This window comes from Balaenoptera acutorostrata, chromosome 13 (genome assembly GCF_949987535.1).
Source record: "Balaenoptera acutorostrata chromosome 13, mBalAcu1.1, whole genome shotgun sequence".
Classification (NCBI taxonomy): domain Eukaryota; kingdom Metazoa; phylum Chordata; class Mammalia; order Artiodactyla; family Balaenopteridae; genus Balaenoptera; species Balaenoptera acutorostrata.
The window spans coordinates 86,561,825-86,581,641 of NC_080076.1; the positions used below are offsets into that span (position 1 = coordinate 86,561,825).

Here is a 19,817-nt window from a genome sequence, read left to right on the forward strand (position 1 = left end):
CCCAGATTCTGGAATGAAAACAGCGACCATTTCCCGGATGCTTTCCAAGCTCCCGCCTCTTACAGTAGCTTCGTTTATCAGCAGTTGTGCTAAGCGCTTGGCATGCGCTTTCTCATATAGTTACTGCAATGAGCCCTTGAGAAGAGTGCAGGACTACTATCACCCCCTAGGTACAGATGGGAAGGTGGAGGCTCAGAGAGGCCGAGTGACCCGTCCAAGGTTACGCAGTTACCGAACAGCAGAGCTAGGACGAACTCAGACCTGTTGGATTCCAGGGCCTGCTCGCCCGAAGCAGTGAGCGCCTCAAGGAAAACACCTCGGGACAAGGTAGGTGCTGATAAGTAGTTATTGAGCAAGTACAGAGACTGTAGTCCTAACCCTGTGGCCAGCTTTCTCTCATCCTGGACAAGTTGCTTCTTGTGTCTGGTCTCAGTTTCTAAAACTATAAGTGGGGATGGGGCTACCTGTCTGTAGTGGGTTAAAGGCTTCTCCCCGCAAATCCATGTCTACCTAGAATCTCAAACTGTGACCTTATCTGGAAATAGGGTCTTTGCAGATGTATTGATAGTTAGTTAAGATGAGGTCATCTTAACTTAGATGGATTAGACAATTTAGGGTGGGCCCTAAATCCAATGAGAAGAGATCATTATAAGAAGAGAAAACGGAGACACAGACACACACAGAGGGCAGGCAGCCATGTGACAACACAGGCAGAGACTGGAGTGAAACAGCTTTAAACCAAGGAATGCCAAGGATTGCCGGCCACCACCAGAAGCTGGGAGAGGCAAGGGAGGATTCCCCCCAGCCCCCCAGAGCCTTCAGAGGGAGCACGGCCCGCTAACACCTTGATTTTGGATTTCTGTCCTCCAGAACTTTGAGAGAATAAACTTCTGTTGCTTTAAGCCATCCAGTTTGTGGTGCTTTGTTATGGCAGCCCCAGGGAATGAAACATCTGGGGTGCTGGGTGGCTCGGTGAGAAGAGGACGTGCAGGTCAGAGGGGTCAGGGCACACGGAGTCTCTGAGGGCTGAGGTGGGGTGCCCGGCCTGCCAGGGATCCAAGGGCAGAGAAGGCACAGGGAAGGCCAGAGAGGGAGCAGGGGCGGGGAGGGTGCCTCCCACCTGGCCTCACTGGGGCTGCACAGACCCCAGGCCCCAGGGATGGGGGAGGGGAAAAGAGGAGGAGGGGAGGGTCCTGCTCACATCAGAAGCCACTGCCCATCTCTGCCAACCACTCCCGCAAGCAAGCGATGCTGTGGTGCCTGCCCGGAGACTGCGGGCTTGACCTACCCTACGCTGCCCGCACAGGCCGGGTGAAGGCCCCTCCCCCACCTCTTCTCTCCTCCCCCCTCCTCTTCTCCCCTCCCCCATCCCTGGGGCCTGGGGTCTGCAAGGGAGGAGCCTGAGCCACCAGGGGCCTGGTGCAGAAAAAGCACCGGATGAAGGGGGTGGGGGGTAAAGGATTCAAAGTCCAAGAAACCCCGGCCAATCAGGCGGCTCTCAGAGCTGTCCAGGGTCCTGGCTAAGCCGCTTCTGATCTCTCCCTCCGTTTGCTGGGCACCTCCTAGGATGGAAGGCTCTCTCCCAGCCAGACCAATTTTTCTTTTTTTCTTTCTTTCTTTCCTTCCTTCCTTTTTTTTTAAACCTTGAACAACATGTATATTGAGTGCTGGTCAGGCAGGTATGAGGCAGTTTGATACGTGAGCCCATCTTGTTCACAACCTCAGGGAGGAGGTGGCCTGTTCAGAAGGCTGGCCTCTTCCTAGCTGCCACCCCAGCTGGTAAGCGGGATCAGCGGGCAATGACCTAAGGAATTGCTCTTCTTTCCAGAAAAACGAAGCTGCCTTCCTTGATGGACCATCCATCTCGTAAGGCCCAGCTCGGAATGGAGGCCCTCCTGGGGCACTGGGCTCCCCGCCTCCTAGCCCCACTGCTCTGGCCTCTACTCAGGGGGCTGCATACACGTCCGTCTCCCCGAAGGCAATCCTGGAGCGCAGAAAGCACCTTTTATTCGTCTCTGTAGCCCAGCCCTTTCCCAGGCCGGGCACAGAAAAGTCTGGTGAATTTCACTTAGTTTTTAACCAGCATTATTGAGGTAGGATTGACATACAATAAGCCATCTATTTGTAAAGGTACAGCCGGCGAGCTGTGATGTACGTTCACACCCACGAAACTGTCACACAGTGGAGATAATGGGCTTGTCCATCACCCCCACGGTGGATGAAGCCCCCCCGAAACCGTGGAGCCAGAGGCGGGTAAGACAAATGCCAGAGCGGGAGCAGAGCAGGCTGGCCTCGAGCGGCACACAGTGTCAGTGGGGCTGCAGGAGGCATCACCTGGGAGGCTGGGAAGGTTTCACATTAATTGGAGGCATAGGATAGATGCTGAAAAAAGCACCTTAAAACAGGGGGTGCAGATGGCAGGTGTCTGAGGAGCCCTGAGTCAGAGGTGTCTACATACTCGAAAAAGCCTGGGATAAACTGGAAGCTAAAAGTCAGCCTCCTGGGATCTTGATGCTCCCAGCCCCCTAGCAGAGCTGAGGACCATCTGCTGTGGTCCAGGGTCAGGGTCCAGGGCTCCCCTGGCTCGGGGAGAAATGAAGAAGCCACAGGACAAACAGTGCCTTTGGCAGATCAGCCTGGTCCTTGAACAGGCTGAGAGATTTCCAGAGTGCCTGGCGCTGGGGGGCTGATGCCAGTCTCACCTCTCCCCACTCTCGAGGAATAATTACTGGGTAAGTGGTTCAAGAGGGAATTGAGTGGCACTTCTGAAGCAGCGTGGAGCAAACAGCCCCCCAGAGAGGCTGAGCTGGCCTTCTGTTCTCTTCCCAGCCAAGCTTCCCACGCTGAGGGCCGGGTCAGACTCGGGATGAAGGTGCAGGCCCTGCCGGGCTCTCCCTGCCCTGATGGCCCCATGTGACGCTTGCGCAGCCAGGGGCTGCACCGAGGCGTCCGTGTACCCAGAAAAGCCAGAGCCAGGCCGGGAGCAGGTTCATAATCAGACCCCCAACTGGGAGGAAAGCTGCCAGGCCAGGCAAAGGGCTGGGGCACCGAGGATGAGCAAGAGGCTGGCAGAGAAGCTGGGATGGGGACCCCCATGGGGCAGGACCGCAGCCAGCACCCCAACGAGCAGGAGCTGTGGTCACACCTGGGCCATGAGGACCCGATCCTGGGTCTCCTTATCCTGGGTTCCAGGTTAGTCCGGCACTGAGTAGGGAGGCCAGCAACATCTGGGGTGGGGTGATCATCTCTGGTTTGTCACAGGCCCGGTCATCCTCAAAGTCATCTGTGACTCTGTAAATCAGCCACTTAGCCTAAGGCATGAGGAAAGTGCGTACCTGGAGCCGGGAGGCAGGCTGTGTGCTCTTGAACAAGTCACTTAACTTCTCTGGGCCTTGCACCTTCCTGTCTGTCAAATGGATTGTCATGGACTGAACATTTGTGTCCCTCGTCCCCCAAATTCATATGTCGAAGCCCCAACCTCCAATGGGATGACGCTAGGAGGTCAGGCCTTTGGGAGGTGATTAGGTCATGAAGGTGGAGCCCTCATAATAGAATTAGTGCCCTTATAAAGGAGGCCCCAGAGAGCTCCCTGGCTCCTTATGCCGTGTGAAGACACAGCGAGCAGGTGGCCGTCTGTAAGCCAGGAAGAGGGCCCTTACCAGACACTAAATCTGTCAGCACCTTGATCTCGTACTTCCCAGCCTCTAGAACTGTGAGAAATAAATGTCTATTGTTTAAGCCACCCAGTCTGTAGCATTTTGTTATACAGCCCAAGCTGACTAAACACAAGGATAATATCTGGATCAGTAAGAGGATGGGTGTTATATACAAAGAGTGTTAGTCTTGTCAGTGCTGTGAATACAGTGCTGGCGAGACAATCCAATGCCACAAACATCCACGGCGTGTTGCATGTGCCTGGCTTCGTGCTTGGAAGCCAGAGCTCCAGTGCAATTCAGACACTGACCAGAAGCCTACTGGGCAGATACTGCTGTGAAGGCCACAGTGCCACCCAACCCTCCACGCCGGTGCTGAGAGCTGCTGTGTGCCCGGCCTCACCACCCACCTGTATCATGTACAGCTGGGCAATGCGGTACTCCTCCACGGTCATTGGCAGAGGAATCCGATATTCCTTTATAATCATCTTGGAGTCCAAGCCTTCCCGTCAATGGGGAACTGCACGTTGGGACTTCTAGGCGAGGTTCCTTAAATAACCATGACAAAATTCACCAAGGACCCCTGAGAGAGAAAGAGAGGACAGGAGAGTCACTTTCTGCAAAAGCTGGTGGGTAAAGTAGCACAGGGAGGGCCTGGTCTAGACCTCAGGCTAGAGTTCTGGTCTCAAGTCAGCCATGAGCCCACTGTGTGACTCTGAGCCCACCGCGTGACCTTGAGCAAGTTCCCGCACCTCCCCAGCCTCCATTTTCCGTTTGCTAAACAACTGCGTAGAGGACATGTATAAACTCTGATCAGCCACGAGGAAACAAAGGATTGTTATCCTGCTAGCGAGGGCCAGGCGATGGGAGGGCATTGCATCCCCTAAGGGTCAAGAGCTTCGCGTTCTTGTTTTACGCAAAGTTCTAACAGCCTGCAGCCTCAGCTCCCCCGTGTTCTGGAGTGGCTGGAGGCTGGCACGGTGACGGCAGCAAGTGATGACGGCCGGCAAGAACGCAGGACAGACAAAACTATGAAAAACAGACGTGAGAATTTTAAAAATCAGCAGTCTGGGACCATTCGGCGTCAGGGCAATCGGTTCTGCTCCTGTCACCGGGTGCAGATGGCAACACTGCTTCCTGGCAGGAGATCCCGAGTTATCAAAAGAGGTGACCTTAAGTCTAGTTTCAGTTCAATCCACCACCAACTGCTTATTGATACCTACTCTATTGCCGACATTGGGCTAGGTCTTGGAGGTAGAAGAGGAAAATAAGATAAATGGGTGGATTGCACGGCATGTGAATTATACCTCAATAAAGCTATTTAAAAAATATAAGCAAGCAATGTATTCACAGTAACCTGTATTTAAGATGACAATATATTTGATGAAGACTTGCACCTAAAGCAATCATATTTAAAAAAACAAAACAAAACTTAATGCTTGAAGGAGGCATACCCGCAGAGATCTGGAAAATGAAATCACCCATCATAATCTGTCCCCTAGGTGGTGGGGGCTTTGCTGTGGATATATCTGGTCACCCCCAGAGAGACTGGGTGCTGTTAACTGGAAGCCGCGTGAAGGTTTCCAAGACAGGCGGTGGCAGGATCAGGATAGTAGTCTAGAAGGACCACGCCGGGGACAGCAGCCAGTGAGGATTCACAGGGGCTGGAGGCAGGATGCTGGCTAAGTGATAAAAGCGAGGGCCGACCGGGAGGGCAGCTTCCCCAGGGCACCGTGTGTACGAGGCCTGAGCGTCACCCAGGCCCTAACGCATTACTGGATAACTAACGAGACTGGGAAAAGCATGTACACCAGAACTCTTGGGACCTTCAGTACGTAAGGTGGAAAGAAATTCTTTAATAAACCACCTGAGGAGAGAGATGGAGGCTGGGGATGGCCCCCACGTTATTAGCCTAAAGTGACCCCCATGTTGTTTCCTTCTTTACAGCAGGTAGGACTATTAGCCCCCCAAAACACCCAGCACCAAACTCAACTTCTCACTTACCCAACTGCTTGAAATACAGTCCAGATAAACATCTTTTTAGCCAATTAGAGTTCAGCTACCTTACATACCCCAGAAACTGCACCCGACATCTGCTAGGCATAGGTGAGACAAACCTGAGTTCATAAAAGACCCCAAAGGGGGAGTTTTGTGACCCAGAGGCTCTCCATCGTGATTCTGAGCGACGTCACCTAGACACAGGAGCCCCCTGTCTAACTCCCCCTTTCCCTTTCTGGGTGGTGGTCCCACATCACTGTATCTGGAAGGCCTCTTGCTGGGAGAAATTTTCCACCCTAGCAAACCTGTCCCAGCGCCATCCAGGAAAGCTTGTTACTGCCCCTCCTGGTCCTGTCTCTTCCCTGATCAACCCCGGACCACTGAGCTTACCACAGAGGGGAGGACTCAACTCTCCAGAGGCCGTGCTCATGTGCAAACGTCACCCCTAACCTTCCTTGAAGGTGTGGGTCCAGCCCACAGCTAAGAGGGCACGTGGGTTCAGGGTCCGAGCTGAAATTGTCCAGGAGGACGAGAAAGCAGAGGCTGCCAGGCTGTCTGGACTCGGCTCTGAGACCCACAGGTCCAAGCTCAAGTCTGGCTGGAAGCTGAGGCCGCAGGAGAGACGAGTGATGGTCCAGAGCCCAAAAGGCGCCACCTCCTTCCACAAGAGGGTGTGACACAAGACGCTGAGGGAATTCCCTGGCAGTCCAGTGGTTAGGACTCTGCGTTTTCACTGCCGAGGGCATGGGTTCGATCCCTGGCGGGTAACTAGCAAGATCCCACAAGCCTCGAGGCACAGCCAAAACAAGGAAACAAGACCCTGGGCTCAGCTGGGGCAGCAAGGCACCCAGGCTGACACCCCCAAGAGGGTAGGACAGGCACTCGATTTGGGCACCTCCTGACACAAACAAAGGAGAGAGAACCGTATGCTTGTGAAAGGCTGGATGAAATGCGGACTGGAGACAGGAAAGGGAAAACCTAGGTTCGATAAGGGCCATGTTTCCAAAGCTTTTCCACATGGTTTTGTGGGCTCCTTCTGTGGCAAGGGATAATGCAATGACCCAGAGTGAGCTTGGGCAAGTCCATGTCGTCATCTAAATTGCTAACAAAGAGGTCAGATGCAATCTCTATATGTTCTCGAGAAACTCTAAGCAATCTGCCCTTCTGGGCTCTTCACGGCTCCACAGTAAATGACCTGCCTGAGCTCGCCCACACATGTCAGACCAAATGTCCACTGGTTTGCCTCTTCCAGCCCACCAGGCACCAGGGCAGGACGTGGGGCCGGACTATGCTTTTTCCTTAGAAGCCTCCATTTCCCCCCGACAGCCTCCACATCCCCCCATCCTAACACCCAGATGGACTCTCAGAGTGTGAGCCAGCACCCAGACACAGGCTTGGTTCTCGATTTCGGGGGCCCTGTGAACACATGTCTGGAACACACACAGGATAACGTTCCTCTCCTCCCCAAGTCTCCGCTTTCTTCTCCCAAAGACGAGCTACCCAGTGAGCTGTAATCCCACAGGGGGCGTCCACATCTCCACGTGCAGCCTGAGGGCACAGAGACAGGGAGGGGACACATACCCAGAGGTCCCTCAGCGGCTCCCACGTTCTGGGGGAGCTAGGCTCGCAGGCAAAGCTTAGGGCCGACCAAGGGCAATAACCCCACGACGGCCCCCGGAAGACAACACGCCGCTTAGGCTGCATTTCCATCTCCTGCTGCGCTAGAGGAAGACAGCTGTGCCTGCACCCAACAGGGGCCAAAGCGTGACAGAGGCAGGTATGTAGAAGGAAAGAACAAAATAAACGGTCCTGTCTAGTTACAGTTAAGTGCGTGGTGACTAATGATAGGAGAGGACTCAGAACTCTAAGAGTGACACAGAACATGCAGCAGACACAGTGGAGCTCCCCGCCGGGATCCGAGGTCGCAACCTGACAGCGCGTTTCCCAGCCGGGTGATCCGTGCCCGCCGAGCCTCGGTCTCTCCATACGTCAAACGGGGATAATGCCACCTGCCATCCAGAGTCATCGCCAGTGTCACCGAGATGAGTGCGGGTGAAGTGCTCACCTGCCAGGGGGTGTTCGTCTCTCAGTCCAGAGGGACTTGGGAAAGGCTTCACAGAACGTGGAGCTTTCAAACGGCGTGAGCTGGGTTTCCCAGGATCAGTGAGATTCTGTTCAGCAGAGCAGGTGGGAGGAGGGCGCTCTGGGGGAAGGAACAGCACGAACAAAGGCCCCGAGGCGGGAACGCGCCGCCCCATCGGAGCCGCCTCCCACTGGCGCACCCCCAGCGTCGCCACGCCACGTCCCTGGAGGATGGGGCCAGGGCGGTGGGGGCACGGAGGCCACCGGAGGCCACTCTCCACAGGGCGGGCTGTGCTCAAGGCTGAGGTGAAGCTGCTCCCTGCAGCCGGGCATGACAGCCACACCCGCGCGCCCATGGAGTTCAGGGTCGGGTGGGGCGGGAGCAGGGTGACAAGAGACCATCACTTGCTTCGAGAAGGCTCTCTCCCAGGGGAGGAAAGACAGACTCGCCAGACAGTGTGTAACCACAGAGCATAAGTTTCCCAACAAGCACTTCCACACAGAAGACAAGCCATCTTTCCGAGCAGCCCTGGGGGAGGTCTGCGGTCACCCACACCCACCAGGGCTGCTCTCTGGGTCACTGTGACCCCCTTGGGTCACTCCCAGCAAGAGGGACAGTGCTCGGGAGAGGGACACTGGCCCCTCCGGGGGCTGTGTTTCAGGGAGATCACTCTGAAGGGGCCAACAGTCTCTTGTCTCATCAGATACTAGCATTTTATTTACTTAAGAAAGCCAGATCTGTTTCTACACCTATGCTAGTTAGTGCAGACAACTATCCTGACTTCCTGTTGAAGACAGAGGAGTAGGAGCACTTCCGTTCTCAAAACGACACAGAGCGACTAAAGATAGAGAAAAGTCACCACGGCCGAGAAACGGGGAAATGGCTGCGTCCCCGAACCACAGGCCATGAAGGATACCAGCCGGACACCACAAGGTCTGAGCTGGGAGGAAGCAACATGCTGACAGCTAACATGTGCCACCTCAGACCTCTGAACAAATATCACCTCCTGAAAGACATGGAACGATGGAGTCTAGGGCTGTGGATGTCCCCGGGGGAGGAGAGCCATCACCCTGTCTTCTGTTTTCTACTTTTTATTGAAGTACTACATACATCCAGGATCGTGCACATATCATAAGTACAGATATTTTCACAAGCTGAACACACCCATACAGCCAGCACCCAGATCAAGAAACAGAAAATTAATAACCCAGAAGCACCCTCCCCCAGGCACACCTCCCCAACCATGGATAACCATCTGACTTTTGCCTGTTTTGTACTTTGCACTAGGTTGAAGCCTACGCACTGCCAATATCCAACTGTCTTTGACCCACCGAATGAGCAGTTTCATATGGAATCATGCTGTAAGTGCACTTTTGATTCTGGCTGCTTTTGATCAACATCCTGTTCCTGGGGTTCATCCAATTTGCTGCACATAGTTGTAGAGGGCTCACTCTCACTGCTGTCTAATATTTCACTGGGTGGATAGTCTATAATTGATTTAACCATTCCATTGTTGATGGGCGTTTGGGTAATTTCCAATTTGGGGCTGACGGGAATAGGGCTGCTGTGAACAGCTGAGTACACGCAGAGATGCAATTTTACATTATGGAATGGAAGGGGAGTGAGAGCCAATGGGAAAATCACACCAGTATGCCATTTCTATGACAGAACCTAGTTCTCCAGGTAAAGGAATGAAGTGGGGCTTGGGACGGAGAAGGGGCAGCGAGGGGCTGGTCATAATACAGAGAGTCAGAGACCTAAAGAGCTTTTCTGTGAACCATGATGACTGCATGAACCCCCAAACCTGAGAGAGCTGGAATCTCTGGGCACAGGATAAAAAACAGCTCTGGGAAGAGAGTCTTCCAGACAATAAATAAGCCCAAAATGCAGCTGCAGCCTGCTCCAGATCACTCCTTGCATTTCCCACACGCTGTTATTTAGAAGGTAGCTAGAGAACAATAATCAGAAAGGAACTCACATGGGTCCTATGCATTAAGGGTGGGGGGCAAGTGAAGAACATGCATCACAGGAGGAATCATCCACACAAATGCAGAAAGACTTCAGAAAAACCAGTTCTCCATTGACTCAGAGAAATTACAGATATAATCTCTTAGAAACTGGTGGGGGCAGAGGAGTGGAAGGAAGGAAACATAGAAATTTAAAAAAAGAAATTATTGGATGACAGAAGAGATGAAAGTTGAAAGGCTGGTTAGCAGAGTTCAGGGGAAAATGGGAAAGAAAAATAAATACATCATAGATATTTTTTAAAAAGCCATACTATAAGCAATGAATAAAGGGGCAAAGCACAGTGTGAACAATTAGAGATGGTGGGCGGGCTTGAGGAACTCACACAAGATTAAATGAAGACTAATAAGACAAAATGACAGATATGGGAGGCAAAAGGAAATCCAACATATACATAATTAGTATGCTTCTCTGAGGAAATAGAATAATAGAATGGGGGTGGGGGAAGTATTCAAATATATAATGAAAAAAATTCCCTGAAATAAAAAAGACTTCACTCTGCAGATTAACTGCCATTCTGTAGTCCAGGAAAACCTGATGGTATAATGAACACCGAGACATCCTAAAAAAAGTTACTGAGCTTAAAGGATAAAGAAAGAATCATATAACTAGGGGACACAGGGAGATGGGTTGAGGACAATCAGAACCCTCCTCAGCAACACAATTTCAGAAAACAGTGGAGCAATATCTATAGAGTTCTAAGAGAAAGAAATTGTAAACCAGAAATTTATACCCAGCTAGGTTGTCCTTTAAGCATAAAGTTAATAGACATTCTGAAACATGCATTTAGGAGCCTAGACATCTATAATGTCTTTTAAAAATTACCTGATGCTAAAATCCAACCAACCAAAAGATAAATAAAAGTAAGTTCATCAATGGAGGAATCCTGGTGAATACTGAGTTAATATTTTTGAAACCAAGGCAATTATGGTTATTGAATAGAATTGACAAGGTCCACAAATAATATAACTAACAAAAATTGAGAGTGGAAGAACAGAAGCATGGAATTTGATTCATTATGTAGGTTAAAAAACTAAGGAGGGGTAAATAGTTGAAGCACAGGAATTTTTAGGGCAGTGGAACTATTCTGTATGATGCTACTATGGTGGATGTGTATCATTATACATTTGTCGAAACTCATAGAATGTACAACACAAAGAGTGACCCCTAATGTAAACTATGGGCTTTGGGTGATAATGATGTACCAGTGTAGGGTCATCAGTTGTACTGTACCATCTGGAGGGGGATGTTGATAATAGGGGAGGCTGTGCTTGTGTGGGGGCAGGGAGTATATGGAGAATCTCTGTACCTTCCTCTCAATTTTGCTGTAAATTTAAAACTGCCCTAAAAAATAAATTTTATTACTTAAAAAAATTAATGACTCTAACCTTTTAAAAGTTTTTCTCTCAGAAAGTAGATTAGAGGTTACCAGAGAGAGAAGGGAATAGGGGGTCATTGTTGAATGCTTACGGAGTTTCAATTTCGGTGATAAAAAAATTTTGGAAATAGTAGTGGGAATAGTTGTACAATATTGTAAATGTACTAATGCCACACAATTGTACACTTAAAAATGGTTAAAATGGCAAATTTTGTGTTACAGATAAATATATATCACAATTTTAAAGATTAATGTAATAGGCCCAAAACCACTGAACTGTACACTTTAAATGTGAATTGTATGGTATGTGAATTATATCTAATAAAGCTGTTAAGTTTGTTTCCCTCTTTTCTCACCTTAACTTTAACCTGTTAGGAACTATTATCACTTATGATGAAGAAATGTTTTTCTGAAGTTTAACAATTCCCTTCTGTTTCATTTTAGATACGTGCAAGTAGGTGATTTATCTTTGGTTAAATTCAAGTAAAATTAAATTTGATTTTTTATTTTTAAAATGCATGTAGAGTACCACCCATTTTTTAAAAAAAAGTTATTACTACTCTGTACGTATCTGTACAGAATCTGAAAAAATGCTCACTGGATGCTGGAGAGGGTTATCTCAGATCGATGGAATTTTGGGCAACTTTTACTTGCACTTTTCTCTATTACTCGATTTTTCACAAGGCAGCAGCAACAGAGTGTGAGCCGTATGTTTATAACCGGTCAGAGAAGGGCAGTCTGCGTAGTTGTGAAAATGATGGACTTTGAGTCAGCCAGACCTTCTGCCACCTCCCAGCAGTGACCATGGGCAAGTTGCTTAATCTCTTTGATCTTTCATTTGATCTTCTACAAAATAGAGGTGAGAATAGCACCTACCCCGCTGGGCTGTCTTGTGGATTAAATGAGATAGTGCACATAAAACGCTTAGTCCAGTTCCAACCAACACTCAGTTAGCAATTAGGAGGTGCTGCTGTGCTGAGCAAGGTCTGGAAGACAGGTGCCTGGGGAAAAGGGCCTGTGGGCTTCCAGGCTGGGCTGCCAGGTGCAGGTACAGGTGCAGACACTACATGCCCTGGCATCAGGGAAAGACAGCCCAGCACCCAGGGCACCAACGTCCGAAGGACGAAAGGCCCCTTGGGAGGTCCTGGTTGGCTTTGCAGCCAGAATGCGGACCTGGTTAGGGCACAAGAGTCCCCTTGTTTTCTTCCCGGCTGAGTCTGAAGCCAGGGGGGCACGGGCAGCCACAAGCCCCCTAATGAGAGAAGGCAGTGTGACTTGGCGTCTGCCCGTCTCCTCACCCAGCAGCTGAACCCTCAGACAATCTTATTACACCCACCCCGGCTGCCTGGGCTCACAAGACAGACACACATTTCATCTCCATCCCTGCTGGAGTCGTGATGGGTTAGATGGAATTATATTTTACTTCCTTCCACAGGGCAGCTTTTGGGGCTGGAATAATGAGAGGGAAGAAAGAAATAAAAAAGTCTGCAGAAGCCCTCGTGCGCGGGAAGCCAGGCAAAGAGTCTGTGTGACCACCGCACACAAACCACCCTCCCATCTCTCTCCAAGGAGAACGGGGACGGACCCCCTAGAGGGTCTCAGGTATGGTATCTGTCTCTAAAAAAGCCTTGGGCTTCCAGAACCCATGTATTCACGACCCTAGAAAGGACCCCCAGCCCCCATGTTCATCGGTGTCTTTGAGGGAACAGCAGGGCCAGATGAAGTCAGAGTGGGGGCCACCTGGCATGGCGATCAGGGAGGCCACGGGGTGCGGGACCAGCCCCGGACAAGGTGCGCGGCCCAGGCTGCATCCTGCTGGGCCCGGAGCCCTGGCCTGGACGCTGGGCAGAGTAGAGGCGGGGAGGGGTGACCCGACTCCTCCTCGAGCAGCCTGTCCCACCAGAACCCACGTGGGAAGACAGAGAAAAGGGGCCTGCAGTTGACCGAGAGCATCTGATTCTGCCCAAGGACTCAAGGGCAGGACACCTCTCGGGGCCTCCCCAGCTGGGTCCCAAAGGTCTTCAGGGACCCCCCACCCCGGGGGGTCACCAGTGAAGATGGGGGTGATTATTAGGGTTTGGCTCAGAAGGGTGGGCAGGTAGGAAGGCAAGATGGCTGCTCTGAGTGGAGGCCACGGCGAGACACCCTGGCTGGGAGGGAAAGCAAGAGAATTGAGTTTACAGAACCTAATCTGTTTTTCCGTGATGAGCCGGGGTTTGACGTCACAGATGGAATTTAGGAGTGAGTCTGTGCAGAGACAACAGAGGATGGAATCCATCCAAAGGCAATTCAGTTGCATTCTGGCCATTAGGTCTGGAAGCTCCTTCAAGCCAGGCCATGGGAGCCTGCCTAATGCTTGCAATCGTGGGGAAGGCAGCTGGCGGGGACGGGAGGGGCCCAGGAGCCTCTGGGGTCTCCGGCACATTCGGAACATCCCATCTGGTTCCCCTGGGTCTCTCCTGCTGTCTCTAGAAAAGCCCCTTCTTCTGCTCTCTGCTTCCCAAACCTAGTGGCTCCCTATCAGGGACCAAAGTGAGAGACGTTAAAAGAACTTCATCTACCCCCATGTGGGCAGCTCCCCACGCCCAATACCTCCCCTCCTACCATCTGTCTCTAGGGAAGGCAGGCTCCAGATGAATGGGAGGGGGGCGTAGAGGGGAAAGGGGCAGCTCCTTGTGCCCCAGCTCGCCAGGCCTGGGGCGGGCAGGGGCGTAGGGAGTGTGTGTGTGACGTTAGCACTGATTAGCTGCCTGTCCCCTGGGGGTTAAAGCAGGAGCAGATACACCCCCATGAAAGTCTGAGCTGGAAGGGACAGGGGTGGGGGGCTGGAGGGCTTCCAATCCCTGCCCCCCCACAGTAGTCTCACTTTTATCTGTTAGACACTGGACTTCCGCCAAGGTTTCTTGGGAGGAAACAGTACAGGACCCCCGCCCCCTTCCAGTTCAACCCTCACTTTATAAATGGGGAGACTGACGCCTGGATTTCACAGGTGTGGAGAGCTGGAGGACACAGACCCCGTCCATGTCCTGTAACCTTATGAGAGGACGACACGGCACCTCCCCCGCCAGCCTGAGCACTGAAAGGGTCCCCACGGAGCCCCAAAGCCCTGGGCACCCCTGCAGTCACTGACATCCCAGGAAAGGCCGGAAATCTCATGGTTGTTCACCCGCAGTGCCAACCTGGGGACGACTGCCAAGCCACTGCGGGACTCAGTCATCAGCCCCCGCAGGACAGGGCCCACCTGGGGGCAGCACAGAGAGTGTAGCTCTCTGCAGGGCTGGGAACGCTGGGTGGCAGGGGTGGGACCCTTGGGAAATGCTTGAGGGTTATGTGGCATGTCATGTGTAGCACCCCACTGAAACGGCAGCCAGGGGGCTTGGCAGGGAGGACCTCTTATCTCTATGGCGCAGAGAGCAAAGCGGGTCCCGACAGGGCTGGCGCCCTCCTCAAGGACAGCCGCAAGCCAAGGGTGATCATCGGCACCCCGGTTTCATGATTCCTACTCCCTCGCCGGGCCTGCCAGCTCCAACCCCGCTTGTCGGGGAAAAAAAGGAGAGGATCAACGCGCTCCGCGTTGCCCTTTGGGGACCCTGCTGGTCACTGTCGGTGAGGCCATCAACCTCGCTGGCCTCCAGGGCGCTGCTACCCACAGTTAGCACCGAGTACAGCTCAAACGAGGCAGGGCCGTCCAAACAGAATGCCCCTGGATGCTTTGGGGTCAGAAAGGAAACACAGACCCAGAGGGACCTGGGCCTGACCGTCTGGTTCTGAGCCGTGGCTCGCACAGCGGTCACCTGGGGTTGGCTCAGAGGTTCTGGCTCCTGGTTGCCTTCCGTGGGTGCTACCACCGCAGCAACACTCGGGCCACTCCCCTATGTCAGCAGTACACGCATCTGCCCACCTAAGGTCTGCGTCTGGGCCTGTCAGGAGCACGCTGAAATGAGCGCCCCTTAGGGGAGAATGTCCCCCAGCTATTGGGGCAGAAGGAGGGAGAACCCACTCCTCCAGACGCTTGGAGGCAGGGAGCACCTCCAAGTTGGAGAGGGCTCTGGTTACGCTGGTGTTCAGCACACCATCCATCACGGGCAGGGGCTCTGCCACAGGCCGGGCCCCAGAGCATCTCCGCTCATTAATCCCCCGGGACATAGAGGCTTTGGGGCACCAGAGTTAATAAGAAAAGCCAGTAATAAGAGCCAGAGCGGAGATTTCGACCAAAACTGGGGATGATGCCTTGTATGATGATGACGATGTTGGTACTGACGACACAAAATACACATCGGGGACAATCACAGCTACTGGGGACAATCACAGCTACTGGGGCCAAGTGCTCACTTCTCGGGCCAGCCTGGGCTCCAGGTTTTGGTGGACACCTCGGTGGGCCCAGCCCCCCCGCAATCCCACCCCACTGATTCTGCTCCTGCACTCCCCGACCCCGGCTATTTTAGACCTTCTCCCCGATCGTTCTTCTTTATTCCCTCAAATTCCCACCATGGGATCCACCAACCCACCTGCACCTACTGCTGCTGCTACAACAGGAAAATGTCTTGGCTCCCACGCGAGGTCAACCTCTCGAGCACTGAGTCCCATTCCTATCATTTAAGCAACTTCTCCTGATGGGCAGAAGAACTGAACAGACATTTTTCTAAAGAAGCCATACAGATGGCCAACAGGCACATGAACAGATGCTCAACATCGCTAATCATCAGACAAATGCAAATCAAAACCACAAAGGATATCACCTCACGCCTGTCATAATGGCTATCGTCAAAAAGGCCACAAATAACAAGTGTTGGAGAGAATGTGGAGAAAAGGGAACCCTCCTACACTGTTGATGGGAATGTAAATTGGTGCAGCCACTGTGGAAAACAGTATGGAGGTTCCTCAAAAAACTAAAAATAGAACTACCATAGGACCCAGCAATCCCACTCCTGGGCATATATCCGAAGAAAATGAAAACATTAATTCAAAAAGATACACGCACCCCAATGTTCACAGTAGCATTATTTACAATAGCCAAGATATGGACGCAACCTAAGTGTCCATCAACAGATGAATGGATAAAGAAGATGTGATACACACACACACACACACACACACACACACACACAATAGAATACTACTCAGCTATAAAAAAAGAATGAAATTTTGCCATTTGCAACATCATGGATAGACTTGGACGGTATTATGCTTAGTGAAATAAGTCAGACAGAGAAAGACAAATACTGTTATGTTGTCACTTATATGTGGAATCTAAAAAATAAAATCAATGAATGAATACAACAAAACAGAAACACACTCACAGATACAAAGAACAAACTAGCGGTTACCAGTGGGGAGAGGGAAGTGGGGAGGGGCAAGATGGAGGTAGGAGATTAGAGGTATAAACTACTATACTTATTTATTTATAAGAGGTACAAACTACTATACTTATTTATTTATAAAATAAATAAGCTACAAGGATATATTGTACAGCACAGGGAATATAGCCAATATTTTATAATAACTTTAAATGGAGTATAAACAAAAAAATATTGAATCACTATGTTGTACACCTGAAACCAATATCATGTTGTAAATCAACTACACTTTTTGATTGAACTTTATTTATTTTTAATAAATTTATTTATTTATTGGCTGCGTTGGGTCTTCATTGCTGTGCGCGGGCTTTCTCTAGTTGTGGCGAGCGGGGGTTCCTCTTTGTTGCAGTGCGTGGTCTTCTCATTGCGGTGGCTTCTCTTGTTGCGGAGCACGGGCTCTAGGTGCGCGGGCTTCAGTAGTTGTGGTTTGCGGGCTCTAGAGCGCAGGCTCAGTAGTTGTGGCGCACGGGCTTAGTTGCTCAGTGGCATGTGGGATCTTCCCGGACCAGAGCTCGAACCTGTGTCCCTTGCATTGGCAGGCAGATTCGTAACCACTGAGCCACCAGGGAAGCCCTTAATTTTAAATATAAACAAAAATCGGGACTTCCCTGGCGGTCCAGTGGTTAAGACTCTGAGCTTCCAATGTAAGGGCACGGGTTCGATCCCTGGTCGGGGAACTAAGATCCTGCATGCCACGTGGTGCGGCCAGAAGAAAAAATAAATAAATAAGTAAATAAATAAATATTAAAAAGCAGGAAAAAAGAACCTTCTTCTAAGTTAACTCTCCTCTATCCGTTTATGCCTCTCCACTGCAGGCCCCACGCTCATCAGCACGCAGACATGCTGGTAATAGGTCCCATATTTACGAAAAACAAACAAAAACCCCATAGCTCGATCTCTCTTTTTTAAGCTAACTTTTTTTTGAGCTATAATTGACATATAACATTCTGTAAGTTTCAGGTGTACAACACAGAGATTCGATCCCACAGCTCTCTACACCCCACTTCCTTCTCTTGGAACCATCCCATTTCTCTGCTCCCCTTTACAGCAAAAATCCTCTCAAGAGTTAGCTCGTCTTGCGGTTTCCACCCTCTCACCTCCCAACATCCTTTCAGCTCACCACATCCCTGAAACTGCATCGGTCAAGTCCATCAATGACCTCTGCGTGGCTAAGCCGGTGGCCAGCTCTCAGTCCTCGTATTTTCCATCTTTTGTTAATTCCTGTGTTTAACACACACTGATGGAGCGTCTGAGGCTTGCAGGCAGGTAGCATGGCCCTTGAATAGATTTCTGCCTGGAAAAGGTTCTTTCTACTTAGCCAGCACACCCAACCAGCAAACCTCCACTCGGAGCCGACTGTGTGCAAGATTCCAGCACCCAGGCTCCAAGCCAGCTTATTCAGGGCCTGTCAGCCATCAGCTGCAAATTATAATTTTTGTTTGCTTGTTTCAAAAAAAAAAAAAAAAAAGCTGGTGTTGTGCAGCCTGCTTACAGCCCCACAGGGCTGGCCTGAAATCTGGAAGGGCACCCACCCCGTGTTAGGAGTTTTAAGAGCCAGTGTCCCTGCTTCTACCCCCTTAAGCCAACCCTACTCATGACACCCAAGGCTCTGCACTCCCACAGCACCTTCTGCAAAATCTACAGCCCAATGGCGCACAGGCCCAGTGCTTTCTAGGTGTCCCAGTGGAGCATGAAAGCCCTTTAGCTCTGAGAAACTGCCTACAGTTCCCCATGAGCCTAAAACCATGTTTCCCAAACTTGCCGATCCCAGGAACCAACTGGAATGCTCTTTGAAGACACAGATTCCGGAGCAACTGAATGGTCAGAGACCAAGCCCCCCCCCCGCCCTAGTTCTCCACGGGCACCGCACGGAGGATGCACAAGAAAATACAGTCCATCCCATCCTGACTCTCCTGAAGACCCTACCAGGGTCTCATCATACCCTGCACCCCGACACATGGAAACCAGACTTTCTGCTTGGTCCCTTGGTGTATAAATCCCTTCAATCATTTTCCACATTCGGGCCACGTGAATAAACTATGAGTTACTTAATCCTCACGACTGCCTTGAGTTAGATATATTACCCCCCATTTATCTATTCACTTTATTGAGATGTAATTTGCATAGCATACAATTCACCCTTTTTAAATGTACAGTTCAGTGGGTTTTGATATATTTACAGAGTTTTGCAACCATCACCACTAATTCCAGAACATTTCTCGTCCCAGAAGGAAACCCCATACTCATCATCACTCACTCCTACTCCCCACCTCCCCAGGGATACATTAATCTACTTCTTGCCACTATGGATTTGCCTATTCTGGATATTTCACTTTAATGGAGTCATATAATAATGTGGCCTTTGGTGTCTAGCTTCTTTCACTCAGCATCATATTCTCAAGTTTCATCCACATTGTAGCATGCATCAGTACCTCACTTCGTTTTGTGCAGAATGGCATCCTACTGCATGGCTATTACACCCCTTTTTATTTCTTTTAAAGCACCGCACGGCATGCGGGATCTTAGTTCCCCGACCAGGGACTGAACTCGAGCCCCCTGCAGTGGAAGCGCGGAGTCTTAACCACTGGACCGCCAGGGAAGTCTCTATTATGCCCATTTTTATAGCTGAGGAAACCGTGGCTCAGTGTCATTAAGGTATCTCGTCCCCCATCACTCAGTTGGAGTCACGTTTATCTATCTTTCTGTGTGGCCAGGATAGAAACAGCTTAAGAACTGAACAAATGTCATCTAAATTTATGTCAATTTATATAAATATATCCCCCTAGCACTGATAATGGCATTTTATGGTTTACAAATGCTTTTAGCTTCTTGCTTTTGCAGCTCAATCCTCCAAGGTGGAAAAGGCAAGCATGCCCCATCTTGGGAAGGAATCAAAAATTTAAGTGGTGTATTCAAGGCTAGAGATATTTATTGATGGGTTAGTGGTGGCTGCAACTGAATCCAGATATAACGTGAGCAAACAGGTTTAATGTTTGCTTAAAGCAAAAAAAGTTTGTTTAAAGCAAAAAACTTTAATGCTTTTTACAAAGATGCATGATTTAGTGAAATCATTTTTGCCTTTTCTTTCGGATTATTTTGTCGTGAGCGCAAACCTTGGAGCTGAGGGCCAACCCCATGTAGACTACATCCAAGAGTGATTACTTGGCTTTATTTTAATGTTCCTGACTGATCTTGGAAATAAAAGTTGATATTTCTTTCCAAACACAGACTCCTTGGTTCCAGCCCAAATGTGCACTGCAGAGCAAGGGACCTGGGAATATGTATTTTTAATAAGTTCCCTAGGTGGCTAGTAAGAACAGGAA

At 50.5% G+C, this 19,817-nt stretch overlaps 1 protein-coding gene across 6 annotated transcripts in view; it reads right to left on the reverse strand.

Annotated features, from left to right (window-relative positions):
• Positions 1 to 19,817, reverse strand: part of PITPNM2 (phosphatidylinositol transfer protein membrane associated 2) — a 146,503-nt gene that overhangs the window by 30,393 nt on the left and 96,293 nt on the right. For 5 of the 6 annotated variants that reach the window (XM_057526714.1, XM_057526713.1, XM_057526717.1 and 2 more), the window contains exon 2: positions 4,064 to 4,236. The exons of the other annotated variant lie outside the window; for it this stretch is intronic. In XM_057526714.1, the coding sequence (XP_057382697.1) occupies positions 4,064 to 4,141 (78 nt within the window). In that variant the 5' untranslated portion in view covers positions 4,142 to 4,236. The remainder of the gene's footprint in view (positions 1 to 4,063; positions 4,237 to 19,817) is intronic. 6 annotated transcript variants of the gene reach the window in all.